Genomic DNA, 18470 nt, shown 5'->3' with positions numbered 1-18470 from the left:
AAAAACATAACCCGTATATAAAATCATGCATTAAAAAGGAAGGTTAAGTTCTAGATGCCATATGATTGCTTCATAGAACAACTGTTCCTAGAATCGAGACTGTGCAACTTTAGATCTGGTTCTCAGTGGAGTGCACATCTAGTATAAAGGGTAATGGTGGTGAAGCCAATTGGAAATTACCATAATGTCTAATTTGAGGGAATAAAATAAAACTACTGCAGTAACACATGACTTTAAAAAAGGTGACTATAATAAGGTTAAGGAGAGTAGTTAAAAAGATTAAAAGGAGCAGTTACAAGAGTTAAAATCTGCATGACGCATGGGTGTCTGTTTAAAAACACCATCTTGGATGCCCAGATAAATTGCATTCCACATATTCAAAAGGTCAAAAGAACAAGTATCTTCCACAGTGGCTAAATAGTGCTGTGACAGAAGCCAAAAAAGGCATCCTTTTAGAAATGGAAAGCAGAGCCTAATAAGGAAAATAGAAAACCCCATAAGCAGTGGCAATTTAGATGTAAAACTAATAAAATAAGGCAAGACAGAATTTAAGAAACTTGCTATGGGGGCAAAAGTGTTTTTTTCGAGTACATTAAAGTCGGGAAACCTTTGAGGGATTCAGGATTGTTGAAGGGAGGATAAGACCATAGCACACAAAACAAATTAATTCTTTGCTTTGGTCTTTATTGTGGAAGATGTTGGGGAGTTTGCCGACCCTGGAACTATTCTTTGTAAGTGATAATAGGAGGAGCTAAAACAAATCAATGTGAATCTTGAAGAGGTGCTGGAGCAAGTGACTAAATAATAAATCACCTGGGACCAGAGGATGTTCTCCTCAGGTTTCTGAAGGAACTCAAATGCAAAATTGCCTACCTGCTATTCATGCTCTGTTACATATTCCATTTTGCCTGTGTACCTGAGGATTGGAAGGTAGCCATTATGTCAATTTTCAGATAAGGCTCCAGGAATGAGCAAAGCAATTACTGCCCGGTGAGCCAGACATCCGACGCGGTGTAAATTGATGGAAGCTATTGCTAAGAACAAGATTGTTAAATATACAGTTAAACTTGGTTTAATGGGGGAGGAGCCAGTATGGATTTAACAAAAGGATACTAACTTATTCTAATTCTTTGAAGGTGTGAACAAGCATGTGGGTAAAGATGAGCCAGTTGACATAGTGTACTTGAATTTTCAGAAAGTATTTTATAAAGTCTCTCACAAGAGACTCCTCATGAAACCAAAGTCATTGGATAAGGAGGCAAGATCTTACCATGGATAGGAAACTGGTTAAAAGAGGCAATAGAGTAGGACTAAATGGTCCGTTTTCCCAATGGAAAGAGTTATAGTGAAGTGCTTCAGGGAATATACTGGGATGTCTTAACCTATTCATTGATGATGTTGAAAAAGAAGCAGTGAGGGAACTGATCACATTTTTAGATGGCAGAAAAATATTCAACGTAGTTAAAACAGAACAGACTGAGGAACTGTGAAGAACCTTGCCAGACTAGAGAGCCAGGCATGTAAATGACAGATGCAATTCTTTGTGGACAAGTGCAAAGGAATGCACATAGGGAAAAAGAATCCTAACTAGAGGTACCCAATGCTGGGTTCCATATTAAGATTCATCAGCCAGGTAAAGGGTCTTGGTGTCGTCGTAGACAATACTTTGACATTCTCAGTTTGTGGCAGTGGTCAAAAAAGCAAATAGAATGCTAGGAATTATTTGAAAAGAAATAAAGAACAAAACTGAGATGATGCCTCTGCATAGTTTACACCTTGAATATTGTGTGCCATTCTGGTTACCCCATCTCAGAAAAGACATAGCGGACATAGAAAAAAGTACAGAGCAGGGCAACAAACGACAAAGGGGCGTGCAAAAGCTTCCTTATTGTAGAGAGGTTGAACAGGTTAGTGCTCTTCAGCTTGGAGAAGAGGGGATTTTATAAAACCAAGAGGGAGATAGAGCAGATAAATAAGAGGGGGACAGTGCATGAAACAGATTACATTTAAAACAAATTCCAGGAAATATTTTTTTATTCAGTGCACAATTAAGCTAAGGAATTTGTTGCTGGAGGATTGGGGTCAAGACATCATTTTAAAAAGGGTTTGGAGAAATTTCTGGAAGAAATAAATGTCCATAAATAGTTTTTAGCCAGACAGACTTGGGAAGGCCACTGCTCATCTCTGGAGGTGGGCAACAAGAAATGGATCAACTCTCTGGGATCTGCTAGGCACTTCTATTGGCCATCGTCAGATAAGATGCTAGCTCATTGGACCCTTGGTCTGACCCAGCATGGCACTTATATTCTTAAAATAAGTCTCTTAATATTAAAATATTTTACTCATGAGTTCAAAGTCATATTTTGTTTTCTCTCAGCCCAATCAGAACCATGAACTCATTCACAATTGCCTGGGGATTCTTAACAGTGACCATGCTAGGATGGGGGATCCCTCCAGAAGCCTGCAATCATGGGTCTTCAATCTGTCCACTTGGCATCAGCACTGCCTCTGCAGCATCACCGACCTTAGGGACCTGAAAAGCCTGACCCATTAGTGGACCCAGGTCTTTCTGTCTGGCAGATGGCAGCACTGCCATGAGAAAACTGACACTGCAGCATTTTTGCTTTTTCTTAACTCCATGAGTAAAATATTTTTCTAAAAAATGTAAATATCACCATTATGGAATAGAAATGCTTGGTAAAGCTACTGTGAAAATGTTGTATGAAGAGGTGTGGTGTGTTGGAAGTGATTTGCTCCCACACACAGGAATGTCTTTACGAGCTTTGCTTAATTCATGTATTTTAGGTTTGTCCAACTCCCACACGCCAGTGAGACCGCCAAGTACTTCCAGCACGGGTAGCAGAGGCAGGTGAGTGTGGTTTACAGGATGCTGGTAATGCATTTGATTTCCCTCTTCCAATTAAGGAGATATACTCATCTGCTGCTTCAGGATTACTAATCTTCATGTTGAAATATCACCTTAATAGATGTCAGAGGGGGCAATTTTGAAACCCTTGGACCTACAAGCACATTTTGAAATGGATACGCCGCATGGCAACCTGCGGGAATTTCATTTTGAAATCCTTGTGTGCTGTCTACTGACTCTGCCCCTCTGCAGCATGAGCAAATGTAGCCTGGGTACTTCTACCCACTGAGTAGGAGGGCAGTTTTTAGCTCCCAGTTCACCTACATAGTTAGCCAGATAAAATAAGCAACAATCCCAATACGATTTGCGAGAATCTGACCGATGGACAACTGAATTTGACTTTCTTTGGACATCTCTCAGATTTGTGTTGAAGAGAGAAGAGATTTGTTCAGGAAGGCAACATGAATAGTTAGTCCATCTAGTCTAATCTTTCAGGCTCTTGTGGTGATCTTGGAAAAGCAGCGGTCGGAAGTGCATGATGAGGTTAATGAGCGGGATATATAGGAGCCACAAAATGTTACAGTAATAAGACTGTGCCACTATACGACACTCGAGTCAGTTTTTTCCCAGCTAAATGAGAATCGGAAACTTTAAAGTCTGTCTGAAGTCAGAAAATTATCCCTTAAATGATGCTGTGAATAAAGAATTGAAAGATACTGTGGTGCCTTTCTGGTGTAGTGAGTGCCACGTGTAACCTTTTGTGTCCCCAGCTGTGGTTCCAGTGGCAGAGCTGCTGAGAGGAACGTGAGCTTCAAGTCCGACCATGTGAGGGTTAAACAAGAACCAGGCACTGAAGATGATGTGTGCAGCTTTTCTGGAGCTGTGAAACAGGAAAAAACTGAGGATGGCAGACGAAGTGCATGCATGGTAAAGCTTTATTGTATTCGGAGCTTAAACTGTATTTGGGTTTTAATGAAATTTGTTTCGTTTACTACCGTCTTCCACATTCTTGAACACTTTTACTTGGCCATGTTTCTCCTTCGGGCTGCCATCTCAATCAGAATTGGTCTCGGTTAAGGCTACGGTGCTAGTAGCTATTTAAATTTTATTTTATTTTTTAAATATACCTCTCAATTCAAATAAATTGCTTTGCAGTTGCCTATGGTTTTGCCTCATTTTAACCCCTTCCTGTTTAGCCCAACCATTCCACTGACAATCCTCAGCCAGGAAACAGACCATCGCTCACCCCTCATCTTGGCATGTGTGCACCTGAAGTCAAGCTGCTAGGGGTCATGGTTATGTGATGGCTGGATTTCCCCCTCAGCCGCAGTTGATCCTTGGATCCAAAGCCAGGTTTGGAATTGAATCTGGATCTCGCTCCCATGGCAGTCTGCATCACTGCCACTAAGCTGTCAGGTCTGTCCAAATCCAGCACAATTTACTAAGCATGGAATCATGCCCAAATCTTATAGGAATGCTTTAGATCCAAGGGAATGCTATTTTAAACTGTAAAGAAAACCATTCCCTCTATTCGTTGTGAAAAATATTCAGACACACCCAGCAATCACTATTCATTGAAATGTAAACCGGTATACTTGATGTGATGTAAGCATGCCGCTCTCCTAAATTCAGTGCAGAGCAGCAGATTCCATGACTGGACGGTAACTGTGACACTTGCAAAGTGTAACCGCTCTGCTGGTCAGGAGAGAGCCACCCAAAGAATTTCAGCAATAACTTAGTCAAAGCACGAATATTAACTGCTTGCCGTGTCTAGTTTTGGCGGGGATGGAGGAATTGCTTTTGATGTCGTTCCATGACTCTGAGGAAAGTTCTCCCTGTTCTTAGCATGTTCTGATTCTCTCCAGATCTCAGCAAGGTACACAGGACCTTTGCACTGAACGGTGACTGTTAGGCCACACAGATAAGACTGTTATGGGGGAGATGAACCCTCAGGAATATCTAAATATATATATATATTTTTTTTTTTTAAATGAAGTCTGTATAACTCAAGTAGACTATATGATCTTTTGTTTGGCAGTTGCAACTTCACTGTTCAAGAGGTGGTTTATACTATAAGAGGTGATAACGCTGTTCTGGTATAGATTTTATTCTTATGCTCTCTGTTTTAGCTAAGCAGTCCCGAGAGCAGCTTAACGCCTCCTCTCACCGCAAGCTTACACTTGGAAGGGGAGCTGGACACGTCTGGAAGACTTGAAAACCATGTGAAGAAGGAACCAGCAGATGCAAGCGGAAGTTGCAAGCAGCCTGGCCACAGCAATCTCGTAAACGGCAAATCCCCTCTGCGTGGCTCCATTCATCGGTCGCCTCGGGTTGGAGGGGAAGGCAACAACAAAGAGGACGATCCTAACGAAGACTGGTGTGCTGTGTGCCAAAACGGAGGGGATCTTCTATGTTGTGAAAAATGCCCGAAGGTCTTTCATCTCACCTGTCATGTACCCACACTTCTCAGCTTTCCAAGGTACTGTACACACACGCGCGTGATGCAGACTAAATCATTTGTCACATTTAGTTTAGAATAAAATGGAGTGCAAAACTAGCAAACCTTCACCCACCATTCAGTATAGGTCAGCACAAATACCCACCCTGCAAATACTTCAAGCAACTTCGCTAGGGACAACCACGAGTAGCACAGATTAAATGATTGGTTGGTCTTGAGATGGTATCACGCATTTCAGGAACCAATAATTTTTCCTTTGTATTTGATGTTTGTATTGGCACTGATTCTCATGGCTGCTTCTAATCAAATCAAAGGAGAATTTCAGTGACTTTAAAGTGAAATATTTGTATTTGAGTAAGGGGGAGTGTTTTATTACTGGTGCATAGGAAGTAGATTTTTAATGCATAAGAGTGCAGAACTGTTCAGGGATATATTGGTGCAGAGAATTTGGATTAACAGGATCTACGATTCTCTGTAGGTACCCGGATCAGTGCAGACTGCTGGGTTTTGCCTCCCTAGAGAATTTGGATTCTCAGGATCTACGAATGCTGCATTGCTGAGATGTCTGCATATTTTTGCAAGTGCATTAGAAAAGGTCTTCTAGACTGAGGTAGCATATGTGACTAAGCACATGCCTGTGTACTAAAGACTGTTTCTGCGGCTTATCTTTGATAAAATTAGTGTATGAGAGATTGCTATTGTTACTTCCAACTTATGCATCCATTCTTAATGCTGCTCCTGGTTTACCTCTACTGTATGATACAAGCCAAAGATAATTACCATAAGTAATAAAGTGTAGTCAAAATGAGACATGTTAACCATTTCATAAAGGAAACATTCATCCAACAAAATTAATAGCAATTGTATCTGCACTGTATGACATTTCTTTTCTTTCATTTTTCAATAACTTTTCAAGCAAAAAAAATAAATTGAAACCTAGTTCATGATTTGTAAACATCTGCTAATAAAAATCAGTCCAGGAGGGGGTGAAACCCTTATAACTTCAATATACACAAACACCCACGATACATGATTACTTTGATTGTATATAGTATGGATTGGGCACTCTCAAATTTAGACTACCAGTATTATAGTTTAAACCGGACTGTTACATTCATCATCATCAGGTGCTATATTATATTTATAGTGTGGTAAACTAGGGGCTATGATGATACTATGACCAGTTTAAACTGTAATACCGGTAGTCTAAACTTTAGTGTCCTGCCCATACTATATTCAATGTTTGTTTTTGATTACTTAATGTGGATTGCATCGTGGGTGTATGTATACATTGAAGATATAGTAAGCATCTGCAGCATGATATATTAATGAAATTGTGCAACATCTGAAATGCTTGTACTGCATTTGGTATTACACTTACAACATAAAAAGAAACTGCTGCTTGCTTCCATCAAACAATCAAGTTTCCACATCTACACCATTCTACAGGGTCATATCCTGGGGAGCACCATCTTCTAAAATATTCCGTAAATTTGAACTGCCTGATCTCTGGGGAAGCTCAGAGTAGAATATGAACATGAGTGAATCATATTTGGCTATGCTGCTTAATTCTGACCTATCTACCTCCTCCATCTTCTTCAGCATACGCGCCATACATTTTTCATATTCACCTTTCAAGGTTTTAGAAATTTTCTCAAAGCACAAGTTCTCCAAACGTTTTGCAACTTTAAAAGGCTTGGACCACTGCCAGATTTCATTTCCTGGCAAGAACGCTTCGTGCAGTCAGGACCAGCATCCTCCAATTTTCTAAATCTGCCAACCCCACCACAATCCTTCTGACACTTTAGAGTTTGGCTTCAGCTCCATTTGGTTAAGGTTTTTGTTTTTTTTTACAGGGTTTAGATATGGCTTCCCCCAATGCTGCGGCCGCCTTCGGGGCCGTCACAATGTGTGGCCTGGTTGCAGTCATGGTGCAGAGTTTCTCCGATACCATCAACGCCCTCGATGCTGTTGAGATATGGAACTACCATGGAGGCCATCTGGCCCTGGTCATCCCCAAGGCCATCGACTGCCAGGGCTCTTGGGATCCCTTAAGCAGCAGGGGCTTTGGCTTTGCAGTTTATCCAAATTACTAGATACTGTTTAATTTAGAGATATGTTACCTGGAAGTTGAATAGGAAGCCTTGAGAATACATATGTCATGAGGCACTATAGACAAGTTTAGTAGTAGTCATTTTTATGCCTGCTATATGCCCCATTGAGTTCATGGTCAAGGAATACCATCTTTCTAAATATTGCCTAACTGCAAGCAGCATTGATTTATAATTGAAGTTGTAAATTTGCCTTAAATCAGAGGGAATCTTTGCTCAAAGATACTTGTCATGTTGTCTGAACTAAAAAAGAACAATACTTCATCAGATCCACATTATCAGTAGCTATAGCAGTTTTTTTTAAGTAACCTTAAATCCTGATATTTCTGAAAATTTATTTATTTCTGGCAGTAGGGAGGGCACTGAGATTACTGGGTCGCCAATAAAATATCAGTGCGTAAAGCAACTTTGTGGTAGCCATTGCCCAACCTTGTTTTTAATGCTGTTATCATGGTGTATCCTACATACGAACAGTTTCTGTTGCAAATACACAGAACAATTGTGACAAGGGCAGTCCTGTGGTTTTGCCGGATATAATTTAAACTCTCCATTGACAAGTAGGTATGAATTAGCCACTACACATGGGGGTGACATCATCTGATGATACCAATATGGACCATATTGAAGTGGATTAGCCTTTCTGAGTTCTTACCAAATAGTTCCCTTTCAAAATAGTAGAAGTCTCCTTGGTGGCCCTCATCCTCTTTGGGGTTGTAGCTTAGTGTTCCCCCATGATCAGGAGAGAAGGAAATCTATAGGGATTCCTTCAGATCCCCATACCTGGCTGCCTCAGCATATCCATTGTTACTCTTATAGACACATGGTTCACTGAGTCTGTTGATTAGGATATGGCCATCCTTGGCTATAACTTGTTTGGGAAGGACAGAGTACAGAAAAGGCGGCGGAGAGTAGCTCTTTATGACAGAAACCATATATAAGCAACTGAAATGCAAGGGACGTGAGGTAGGGAAAGTATTATGGGCTGTCCTTAAAATAAATAAATAAAAGACGGCGCTTCCTTTTACATCAGTGTGGTCTACAGGCCTCTGACTAAAACAGAAGAACTGGACGGGAGATCTGGTTGAAGACATCCAAAAGGTGGGAAAGAAGGGAGAAGTGTTGCTAGTTTGGAGATTTTAATCTGCTGGATGTGGATTGGAGTATCCCTTACGTGGAATCTACAAGAAGTAGCTAGAGAGTGGATGCTTTTCAAGGGGCTCTTTTCAAACAAATAGTAATGGAACCCATGAGGGAGGGTGTGATACTTGACCTGGTGCTCACACATGGGGATAATGTTTCAAATGTCCAAGTAGGTGCCCACCTGAGCACCACGGATGATCAGAAGGTACGGCTTGATCTAGCAAACAGAATACAGAGACGACACACAAAGACCCAAGTTCTGAATTTCACAAATATACAGACTTTGTCAAAATGGGAATGTTCCTAGAGGAAGAACTGGAAGACTGGGAGAAAATGGGTGAGGTGGAGCAACAGTGGGACAAATTGAAAAGACCTATTACAAGGGCAACAAATCTATTTGTTAGAAATGTAAACAAGAGTAAGAGGAAAGAAACCGGTCTGGTTTTCAAAGGAAGTAGCTGAAAAAATAAAGGCAAAAAGAACAGAATTCAATAAGTATAAAGGATCCCTAAAAGAGGAACACAGAATACCTGGTGAAACTGAGGAAGATGAAGGAAGAAAGAAACCAGGAAAGCATAAGGTCAAGCAGAAGACAGGATTGCCAAAGAGGTAAAGTGAGGTGACAAAACATTTTTCAGATATATCAGAAAAAGAAGGTAGGTCCGAAGTGGTATAGTGAAATTGAAAGGTAACGAAGCACAATTTGTGGAGAGAGATGAAAAAATGGCAGAAATATTAAACAAATCAGTTCAGTGTTCACTAAAGACACTGAAGAAGGACTGTTGCTGGTAAACAAGATCATAAATGTGGGGATAGGGTAGACAAAACTCCATTTATGGAGCAGAATGTAAGGGAAGAGCTAGGCAAACTGAAAGTGGTCAAGGCCATGGGGCTGGATGAGGTACTTCCCAGGATACTGAGGGAGCTCAGATGTGCTGACGGGTCCACTGAAGGATCTGTTCAATAAATCCCTGGAAACCGGAGTGGTGCCACGGGATTGGAGAAGAGCAGTGATGGTTCCACTTCACAAGAGTTGTAGCAGAGAGGAGGCTGTAAACTACAGGCCGGTTAGCCTCACATCATTGCTGCTGAAGGAAAGGATAGTGAACTATCTATAATCTGGTGGGTTGCTGGACCTGAGGCAGCGCGGATTCACCAGGGGAAGGTCCTGTCAGAAAAATCTGACTCTTTTTTGATTGGGTGACAAGATAATTGGATCGAGAGAGAGCACTCTGTGATCTACTTGGATTTCAGCAATTGTTTTGATACGATCCCGCATAGGCTTGTGAAGAAAATGAGTAACTTGGGAATGAGAGCCAAGGTGTTGGCATGGATTACAAATTGGTTGACCGATGGGAAACCAGTTCTGTTCAATATCTTTGAGTGACATTACAGAAGGGATAGAAGGTAAAGTATGTCTATTTACAGATGATACTAAGATCTGCAACAGAGTGGACATGCCTGAAGGAGTAGAGAAAACGAAAAGAGATGTGAGAGCTTAAAGCGTGGTCGAAGACTTGGCAGCTGGGATTCAATGCCAAGAAGTGCAGTGTTATGCATCTGGGATGCAGTAATCCAAAAGAGTATGTGATGGGGGTGAAAGACTGTGCACAGACCAAGAGAGCGATCTTGGGGTGATGGTGGCTGCGGATTGGAAGATGGCGAAGCAATGTGACAAGGCGATAGCTAAAGCCAGAAGAATGCTGGGCTGCTTAGAGAGGAATAACCAGTAAGAAAAGGTGATGATGCCCTTGTACAGGTCCTCAGTGAGGCCTCACCTGGAGTATTGTGTTCATTACAGGAGCCTGTATCTCAAAAAAGGATAGAGATAGAACGGAGGGAGTCCAGAGAAGAGCAATGAAAATGATATAGGGTCTGTATTAGAAGACCTATGAGGAGAGGCTGAAGGATCTGAATGTTATACTATGGAAGAGAGAGGGAGGTGCAGGGGAGATATGATATAGACCTTCAGATATCTAAAAGGCTTCAATGATGGATGGACTTTGAGCCTTTTCCCTTGGAAAGAAAACAGTAGAACTAGGGGTCATGAAATGAAACTCCAGAGGGGATGACTCAGAAAAAGGTCAGGAAATATTTCTTCACAGAGGGTGGTAGAAGCCTGGAATGCCCTTCCGGAAGAGGTGGTGAAAAAGAAAGCATGGGATAAACACTGTGGATCTCTATAGGCTAGGGGACGGAAATGAGATAAGCAAGCTGGAGGGGGGTAAATTGCTGGTACAGCGGTTACTACCTTTAGAAGAAGGCATAGAGATTACTACCCTTAACCAACAATCTTTGAGACTTTTAATGCAACTACAACATTGCTCCCCACTTAGAAAGCAGGGGGAAAAGAAGAATTAGATTCAAACGACAAAAGAAGGCCCCAACTTTATGGTCTGGGATGATGCACAGACTGCTTCTATGGCCAAGTCCTAAAGGAAACAAAGAAAGCATGCATGGGGGTAACTTGCTGGTGCGGTGGTTACCTCTCTTAATCAGTAGACTTCATATTTTTGATGCAACTCCAACATTGCTCTCTGCTTCAACAGCAGGGGAAAAGGGGTATTGGATTCACACAGTGAGGGCCCCGACTTTTACAGTCTGAGGAACTAAACATGGGGGTATTCTGCACAGAGCAAAAGTTACTACTCTTAAAAGGCATGGGATTATTACTCTTAACAAATAATCCTTGATGCAACTGCAATATCGCTCTCTGCTTCGAAGGAGGGGAGTGGAGGATGGAAGGAAGGAAGAGGAATTGGATTCAGAAACAATCAACACAAGCCATGACTTTTTTTAGTCTGGGGTACTGATGCGCAGACATTAAGGAAAAAAACACAGGACTAATTCTACGACCAAGTCCCTAAGCAAAGCAAGTGAAGCAACACTGACTGATACATGGGGGTAACCTGTACGGCGTGGCAAGTTATTACCATGGGAAGCTTGCTTGCCAGACTGTATGGGACTATTGGTCCTTTTCTGCCATCTTTTCAGTTTCAGAAAGAAGAGGACCTGAGAACAGATGTCTTTGGGTTTTGGTGTCTACAACCTCAAGCGGATTCTGCAGTTATTCCGGTTCACAAGCTTCTGCAGGACCTCCAGATATAGCAGACAACCAACATCACATCTGCCAGTAGCCTGTAAGTTGGATTTAAATACAGAGTCCAAGCTTCCCTAGATTTTTGGGTTCTCCAGCTTCCACCATAGTGCTGAAACATGCTAAGTGAACAACTATCACTCAACATACCTCCTGGGAAGGGCCCAAAGGCATTGGATATGTTTGTGGTGGGTGGGGGCAGAGAGACACTTTTTTAGGGTTCCATGCTGAGTGCCTGGATCGCAAGTCCCCAACTCTGTATGGTACAGCATCTGCATGTATTCATGCTAAAGCCTCTGGATTTAACAGACCCAGAGCAGTGGAGGAATGTGAAGGCACTGCAGCCAGGACTTTGGCTGATTCTGTATAAGCCTGACAGCTCATATGGTTGCGAACAAGTAGTTAGTCTGAGAGGATGTGCATGATCATCTTGTGGATGTGCCCCCCACAGGAGACAGTTTATTCAGTGACAAAGTTCAAGAGATGGTGACTCTGATTTTAAAGAATATGAATCCACCTTGCAGTCCCTATCAGCTGTGGTGGAGGACTAATCAGCCCCTGCCCCAAAGCCAGCATTTCCCTCCAGCGTCCAAAGATACCCTTTCTGCTGTTTTCAGCATATTCGAGCTCCTCCCTCTCTTCAGCTGCAGCTACCTGCATGAGGTCAACAGGCATCAGCCAAAGGCTTGGCAGCAGAGTCAGCTAAAGCTTGGAGCCAGTTTGAGTTTGAGACCCCCCTCCTCATGGGGGAAAGGGCTCAGTCCTTTCTCCTGGAATGTCAGTATATCCCAAAACTGGTGGGTCCTGAAAATTGTAGAGTATGGCTACCTCTTACACTTACATTCCTCTGACTCAACAGCTATTAGTCTTCAGCTGGGATTCTTCTCAGTCAACCCAACTACAATTGGAAGTTGAATCACTTCTTCAGCATAAGGAAACCAAATTTGTTGTCCAGGAATGTGGCTAAGGATTCTGACCAAGTATTTCCTGATCTTTCCAGAAGTCAGGAGTGGGGAGAATCCTAAGACTTATACTGGACTTGCCGAAACCGAACAAGTTGTTGGTGTGAGAGAGGTTCAAGATGAACTCCTTCCAGAAGATTCTCCCTTTCATTCAATCGAAGGATTGGATGTGCGTTCTGGATCTTAACATTTAATGCACACATCCCCCTTCACCTTGCCATTGAAAGCGCCACACCTGAGGGGAAATGAGAACACTACCAATACAAGTGCTATACTGTGGCCCCCAACAAGTGTTGTCTGTGTTCCACATTTATCAAGCTATTGTGCTGTGTACTCCATCCACTAATGGCTTCTTCACTCTTTGGACTGTAAGTGTCCTGGTGAATTACCTAAACGGACTCCCCACCATCAAGCTTCTCAGCTATTTGTGTCCTTTGATCCAATAGATTGGGAAGGGCTCTGTATAATTGGATAGCTGACTGTTATGTGCTGGCTGGCTTACAGATTAGAGACTGTCAAGGTTTATCAAGTGAGAGCAATAGCTACTTTTAGTGGCTTCTCTCAGGACCACTTATTTTGCAAGTGAGTTGTTTTTGTTTTCCTCTCCACACGAATAAGATACTTTTGAAAAGATGTTTTGTTTTGTGATTTATACATTTGCTTGTATCCCTGATGGCAGACAGCCAAAACATAGCCATATCAGGTGTTTGACTGTTACGTATGTAGTTATTCTGTGATTAAAGGACCTTGTTACATAAATTTGTTTTATAATTTATATATTGTCTGCCTTTATTTTTACAATTATTTATTCTTGATCTTTTTATTGCATCTACCACTTTCCTCTTACTTTTGAAGATATTTACAAAACTTCTACTTGGTCATCTGTACGCATCTTCATGTCCTGAAGAGACAAGCAGAGCAAGCAGTTTTGCACAGCCTGTTCACCCAGTAGTCCATTCTCCACTGTCTCTTAAGTGCTGCTGCTGTACAACCTTCAGCTTGGGACTCTCCTCATGTAATGACTAATTCATATCTGCTTGTTGACAGAGAAAGAAGTTTGCTTACCTGTAAACAGGGTTGTCTGTAGACACAGATTAATTAGCCATTCTTAATATCCACCTGTTTCTTTGGACAGTCGATTGGCTTAAGCTCTGGAAGAGACTGAGAGGCTCACAAGGCAGGGTCTGCGTGCGGGAACTCCTGTGCATGCTTAGTAAAGTCTTAACTGAGCTCTGAGAGCTGGGTCCATGTTGGCGCTGCTGGATGATGTCACCCCACATGTAACGGCTAATTCATCCTGCTGGCTATGGAGAACCCAGTTTACAGGTAAGCAAATTTGCTTTCTTCATATGTATAGCTATTTACCAATACTATTGTAGAGGGCTTTAATCCAGGTTAGCGAATATCTACATTAAGGAACTGCCCTTAGGTGGTTCCAATCTTTTCTGTCCAACAGAACTCAATCTGTTATGTGGGTCAACAAACAGACCACTCCTAAAAGCCTCATTTGTGGAGTACCTCGGAGCTCTCTATTCTTTCCCAGATTCCCTTCAATATCTACATCCATCCTATCTGTTACCTGATTCTATCCTTCAACATTGAATGTCACCTGTATGCAGATGATATCCAGCTTTGCATTAAACTCTGATTTAACCAATCCTCTCCCATCAGTCTCAACAACTGCCTTGACAGCAGTAGTCCAAAGGCTCAACACCCATAAACTCAAACTTAACACCTCCAAATCTGGTTAAATTGACAAGGTCACTCCCTACAGTCCATTCCCTCCCTATCAGGCACACTCCTCCAGCTCAGACTTAATCCTAACCTCACTATGGAAACCCACATCTCTAAAGTAGTGAGAACTTTCTTTATGTATTTTTGCTAGATCCAGCAACTACGCTATTGTTCAATCAGCACAGCCTTGTATCGGTTATCCATGTATAAATATCTAGTATTAGGTTACTGTAACTGTCTTCTGAATGGTATCCCCAGACCTGTTTGAAATGACTACAACTCATGGTGGCCAGAATCCTGGAAGGGGCCAAACCGCCAGGTCACATAATACCCATCTTCTATAGACTATATTGGCTACTGATTGAAACCAGGATTAAATTTGAAACCCTCTGCTTTGTCTTCAGATGTGTGAACAAACAGGCCCTGGAGTATCTCACTTGTCTCCTTGCCTTCTGCACCCTGGCTAGAGAATTCCAATTCTCACAAAAGGCCCATCTTTCCCTCCCACCCCTGACTTCTGCCAAATTGAACTGCAAAAGACTGAGCCTTCAGCTGCTATGCCCTCAAGATTTGGGATGAGATCCCTTTACCTGTCCACCAGGAACCCAATTACCTCGCTTTCCAGAAAAAAAGCCAAGGCTTGACTATTCAACCAGGCTTTGCCCCAGCTGGCTCATTAGGAATATTCAAGTTTTTCCCACACTTGGTCCTTATGCCATAGAATGGCACTTAGTGTTAACTCCGTTAACCATGTTATACCTGTCTGTCTTAATTTCTGTAGTCCATTTTGAGACCATTCCTGGCAAGAAGCAGATTATTAAAGGATCATAAACCAATATTCCCAAGATTCTGATTGTTGAGGATAAGTAAGTAGGGCCACTCCACCTGATCAAATATTTTTTTAGCATCTAGTGATATTAACAGAACATCTTTCTCCTTATGAAGAGCATGTATATTATTGACAAACTCCTCTGACATTCTTAGCAATCTGTCTCCCTTGAACAAAGCCCATTCAGTCTGGATGTACAATCTGTGGGATCATGACTTCCATCCTTCTTGCAAGAATCTTAGCTAGCATTATTAAACTGTGTTAAAATATTATCGGGTGATAACTGGCACGCGAGTCCTTGAAATAGCTGTATACATCGTATCTGCCATTACACCAATTTGGAGTAGGTTATTAAATACTCCTAAGAGAGGTGCATAGTTCAATAATCAAATGGAAACCCATCAGATCCATCTGCCTTCCCAAGTACTAAGCTCTTTATTGCCCAGTTTATCTCTTCCATGTTGCTTAACTCTTCAGCCTTTCTATTGTGTAATTTTCGGCATACTGGATGACAAGGGGTCATGGAATGAAGGTGAAAGGGGTTAGTCTCAAGAGTAATCTTAGGAAATATTTCTTTACAGTGAAGATGGTGGGAGCATGGAACAGGCCTCCCTGTGGAAGTGGTGAAGACGAAAATGGTATCTGACTTCAAGAAAGCACAGGAGAAATGCAGGGGACGTCTGAGAGTGTTGGGAATTGTAAGAGCTAGAGAAATTAGAGGGATGGGCAGACTAAATGGGCCAAATGGTCTTTTTCTGCCGTCATGTTTCTATGCTTTTAAGACAAATGGTAAAACACAGGATACCTGGCATCATTTCAGTAATCTTGAGTCTGCATATATATCATTGACTGACCTTAAGGATGAACAGGGCATCCCCTCTTCATATAATTGCTTGTGAATCTTCTGCCTCCAGGAGGAACATCTGGTGATTCTTTTTCTGACCTATGAATGTGTTCTGAAAGTGTCTCTCTCATGTTTAGCGGCGACTGGATCTGTACGTTCTGCAGAGATCTCAGCAAGCCTGAAGTGGAATATGATTGTGACAACTCTCAGCACAGCAAGAAAGGGAAAACCGTGCAGGGTTTAAACCCAGTGGACCAAAGGGTATGTGGAAAGCGCTGAGAGATCTGCCCGTCGTGCTGTGGGAGGCTGCGCATCTGGGACACTTCCAGTGCATTGGAAAGGGCTTTCAGTATCGTATTGTTTTGAGGAGGTCAAAGGCCAAAATAAGCTCAGTTGGGCTTGATGGGGCTATTGGAGTAACGACTCCTCCATGCCTTCAAACAGTGGCCCATTATTTTCCATAGAGAGAAACAAAGTAGCATGGGTACCATGCTAGGCCACCTGAGTACCTGGAAATATTTTGAAAGCTCATGAGCAGTATTCTAATTTAATTTGCTTATTGAGATATGATTGAGGTACATCTGCCTTTTAATTATTTTGGATGCCATTACTGTCAGGAGGGGGACGTAGGGGGAAGGAGCTGGTGTTGGGTTAGGTAGTGGTAAGTTATATGCTCATCTACCAAGTGGTAGAAAACCAGTGTCTCAATCTGGGCAGGCCGGGTGAGTCAGTTGGTCTTTTATCTGCTGTTGTTTACTATGTTAACTCTGTCAAATAATTTAATAAAGTTGCATGTGTTCCTAAGTTTGCAATTGTGCCTCAAACCTGGTCTAAGAGCAGGCATTTTTAAAAACACATGCCAAGCTTAGAAAAACTCATTCAAAGAACTTTTCTCTTCTCTTTTAAAGAAATGTGAGCGCCTTCTGCTTTACCTCTACTGCCATGAACTAAGCATTGAGTTTCAGGAACCAGTACCAGCCACGGTAAGTGTTTTATTTTGTGCTGTCCCCTCTTACCCCCATTCTCCGTTGTCTGCTCTGCAGCGCACTTGGCAAAAAAAATAAAAACTACAAATATGGTGGTTGCAGCCTAAAAGTTAATAGCCACAGGTGCATGGTGGTGGTCTCACAATGGAAAAAATGCTAATGAGCCATCACTTTCCCATAGCCGAGCAAGCTGTCTGATATACAGCGGTCGGAGCACTTTGGAGCATGGTGGCTTTTTTTTTATTTTAGTGTTGGATCAGATTTTCTGGCTGAATTTGGGGATTAGAGAGTGGGATGCAGGAGCTGGAGTGCCCCTGCTTTAGCAGGAGGCCTGTGGTCTCCCTCTTCCACTACTACTTTTTATGCCCTGGACCCACTCAGTGATTCGCAAGGGCACTCAAAACATCTGTCCAGCTCTTGCATCCCACTCTGTAATCCACAAATTCAGCCATAAAATCTGATCCAACGCCAAAAGAAAACACCACCTTGAAGAAAAAATACAGATACCCCAAAGTGCTCAGACCGCTGTATACCAGATGGCTCGCCCTGCTGTGGGAACGTGCCATTTTTCCATTGTGACACCACTGCCATCCACGTGTGGCTGCTGTTAACTGTTAGGATGCATCACCCTTATTTGAAGTTTTTATATATATATATATATATATATATATATATATATATTTTATTTTTTTTTTTTTTTGTAAAGAGAACAGTTTCAGAAAAATCATCCGTACTATAGTAAATATTAGGCAGCCCTTCAGAATTCTGCAGTGCTACTTCTCAGTCCAGAAGTGGAGACCGTTCAGCAAACCCTGATTGTATACACTTAGAGAAGATAAGGCCATCGCGGAAAGATTAAATGATTTCTTTTCTTCTGTGTTTACTGAAGAGGATGTTGGGGAGATACCAGTACTGGAGAAGGTTTTCATGGGTAATGATTCAGATGGACTGAACCAAATCACAGTGAAGCTTGAAGATGTGGTAGGCCTGATTGACAAACTGAAGAGTAGTAAATCACCTGGACCAGATGGTATACACCCCAGGGTTCTGAAGGAACTAAAAAATGAAATTTCAGACCTATTAGTAAAGATTTGTAACCTATCATTAAAATCATCCATTGTACCTGACAACTGGAGGATAGCAAATGTAACCCCAATATTTAAAAAGGGCTCCAGGGGCGATCCAGGAAACTACAGACCGGTTAGCCTGACTTCAGTGCCAGGAAAAATAGTAGAAAGTGTTCTAAACATCAAAATCACAGAACATATAGAAAGACATGGTTTAATGGAACAAAGTCAGCATGGCTTTACCCAGGGCAAGTCTTGCCTCACAAATCTGCTTCACTTTTTTGAAGGAGTTAATAAACATGTGGATAAAGGTGACCCGGTAGATGTAGTGTACTTGGATTTTCAGAAGGCGTTTGACAAAGTTCCTCATGAGAGG

The 18470-nt window shown here is 42.0% G+C and overlaps 1 protein-coding gene across 4 annotated transcripts in view; it reads left to right on the top strand.

Annotated features, from left to right (window-relative positions):
• Positions 1–18470, top strand: part of TRIM33 (tripartite motif containing 33) — a 139832-nt gene that overhangs the window by 113421 nt on the left and 7941 nt on the right. For all 4 annotated transcript variants that reach the window (XM_029572458.1, XM_029572457.1, XM_029572459.1 and 1 more), the window contains exons 13-17: positions 2806–2869; positions 3637–3793; positions 4996–5345; positions 16179–16302; positions 16950–17024. In XM_029572458.1, the coding sequence (XP_029428318.1) occupies positions 2806–2869; positions 3637–3793; positions 4996–5345; positions 16179–16302; positions 16950–17024 (770 nt within the window). The remainder of the gene's footprint in view (positions 1–2805; positions 2870–3636; positions 3794–4995; positions 5346–16178; positions 16303–16949; positions 17025–18470) is intronic.

This window comes from Rhinatrema bivittatum, chromosome 12 (genome assembly GCF_901001135.1).
Source record: "Rhinatrema bivittatum chromosome 12, aRhiBiv1.1, whole genome shotgun sequence".
NCBI lineage: Eukaryota > Metazoa > Chordata > Amphibia > Gymnophiona > Rhinatrematidae > Rhinatrema > Rhinatrema bivittatum.
Note: the sequence above shows the minus strand (reverse complement) of the source record. Positions and strands in the feature narration are given on the sequence as shown.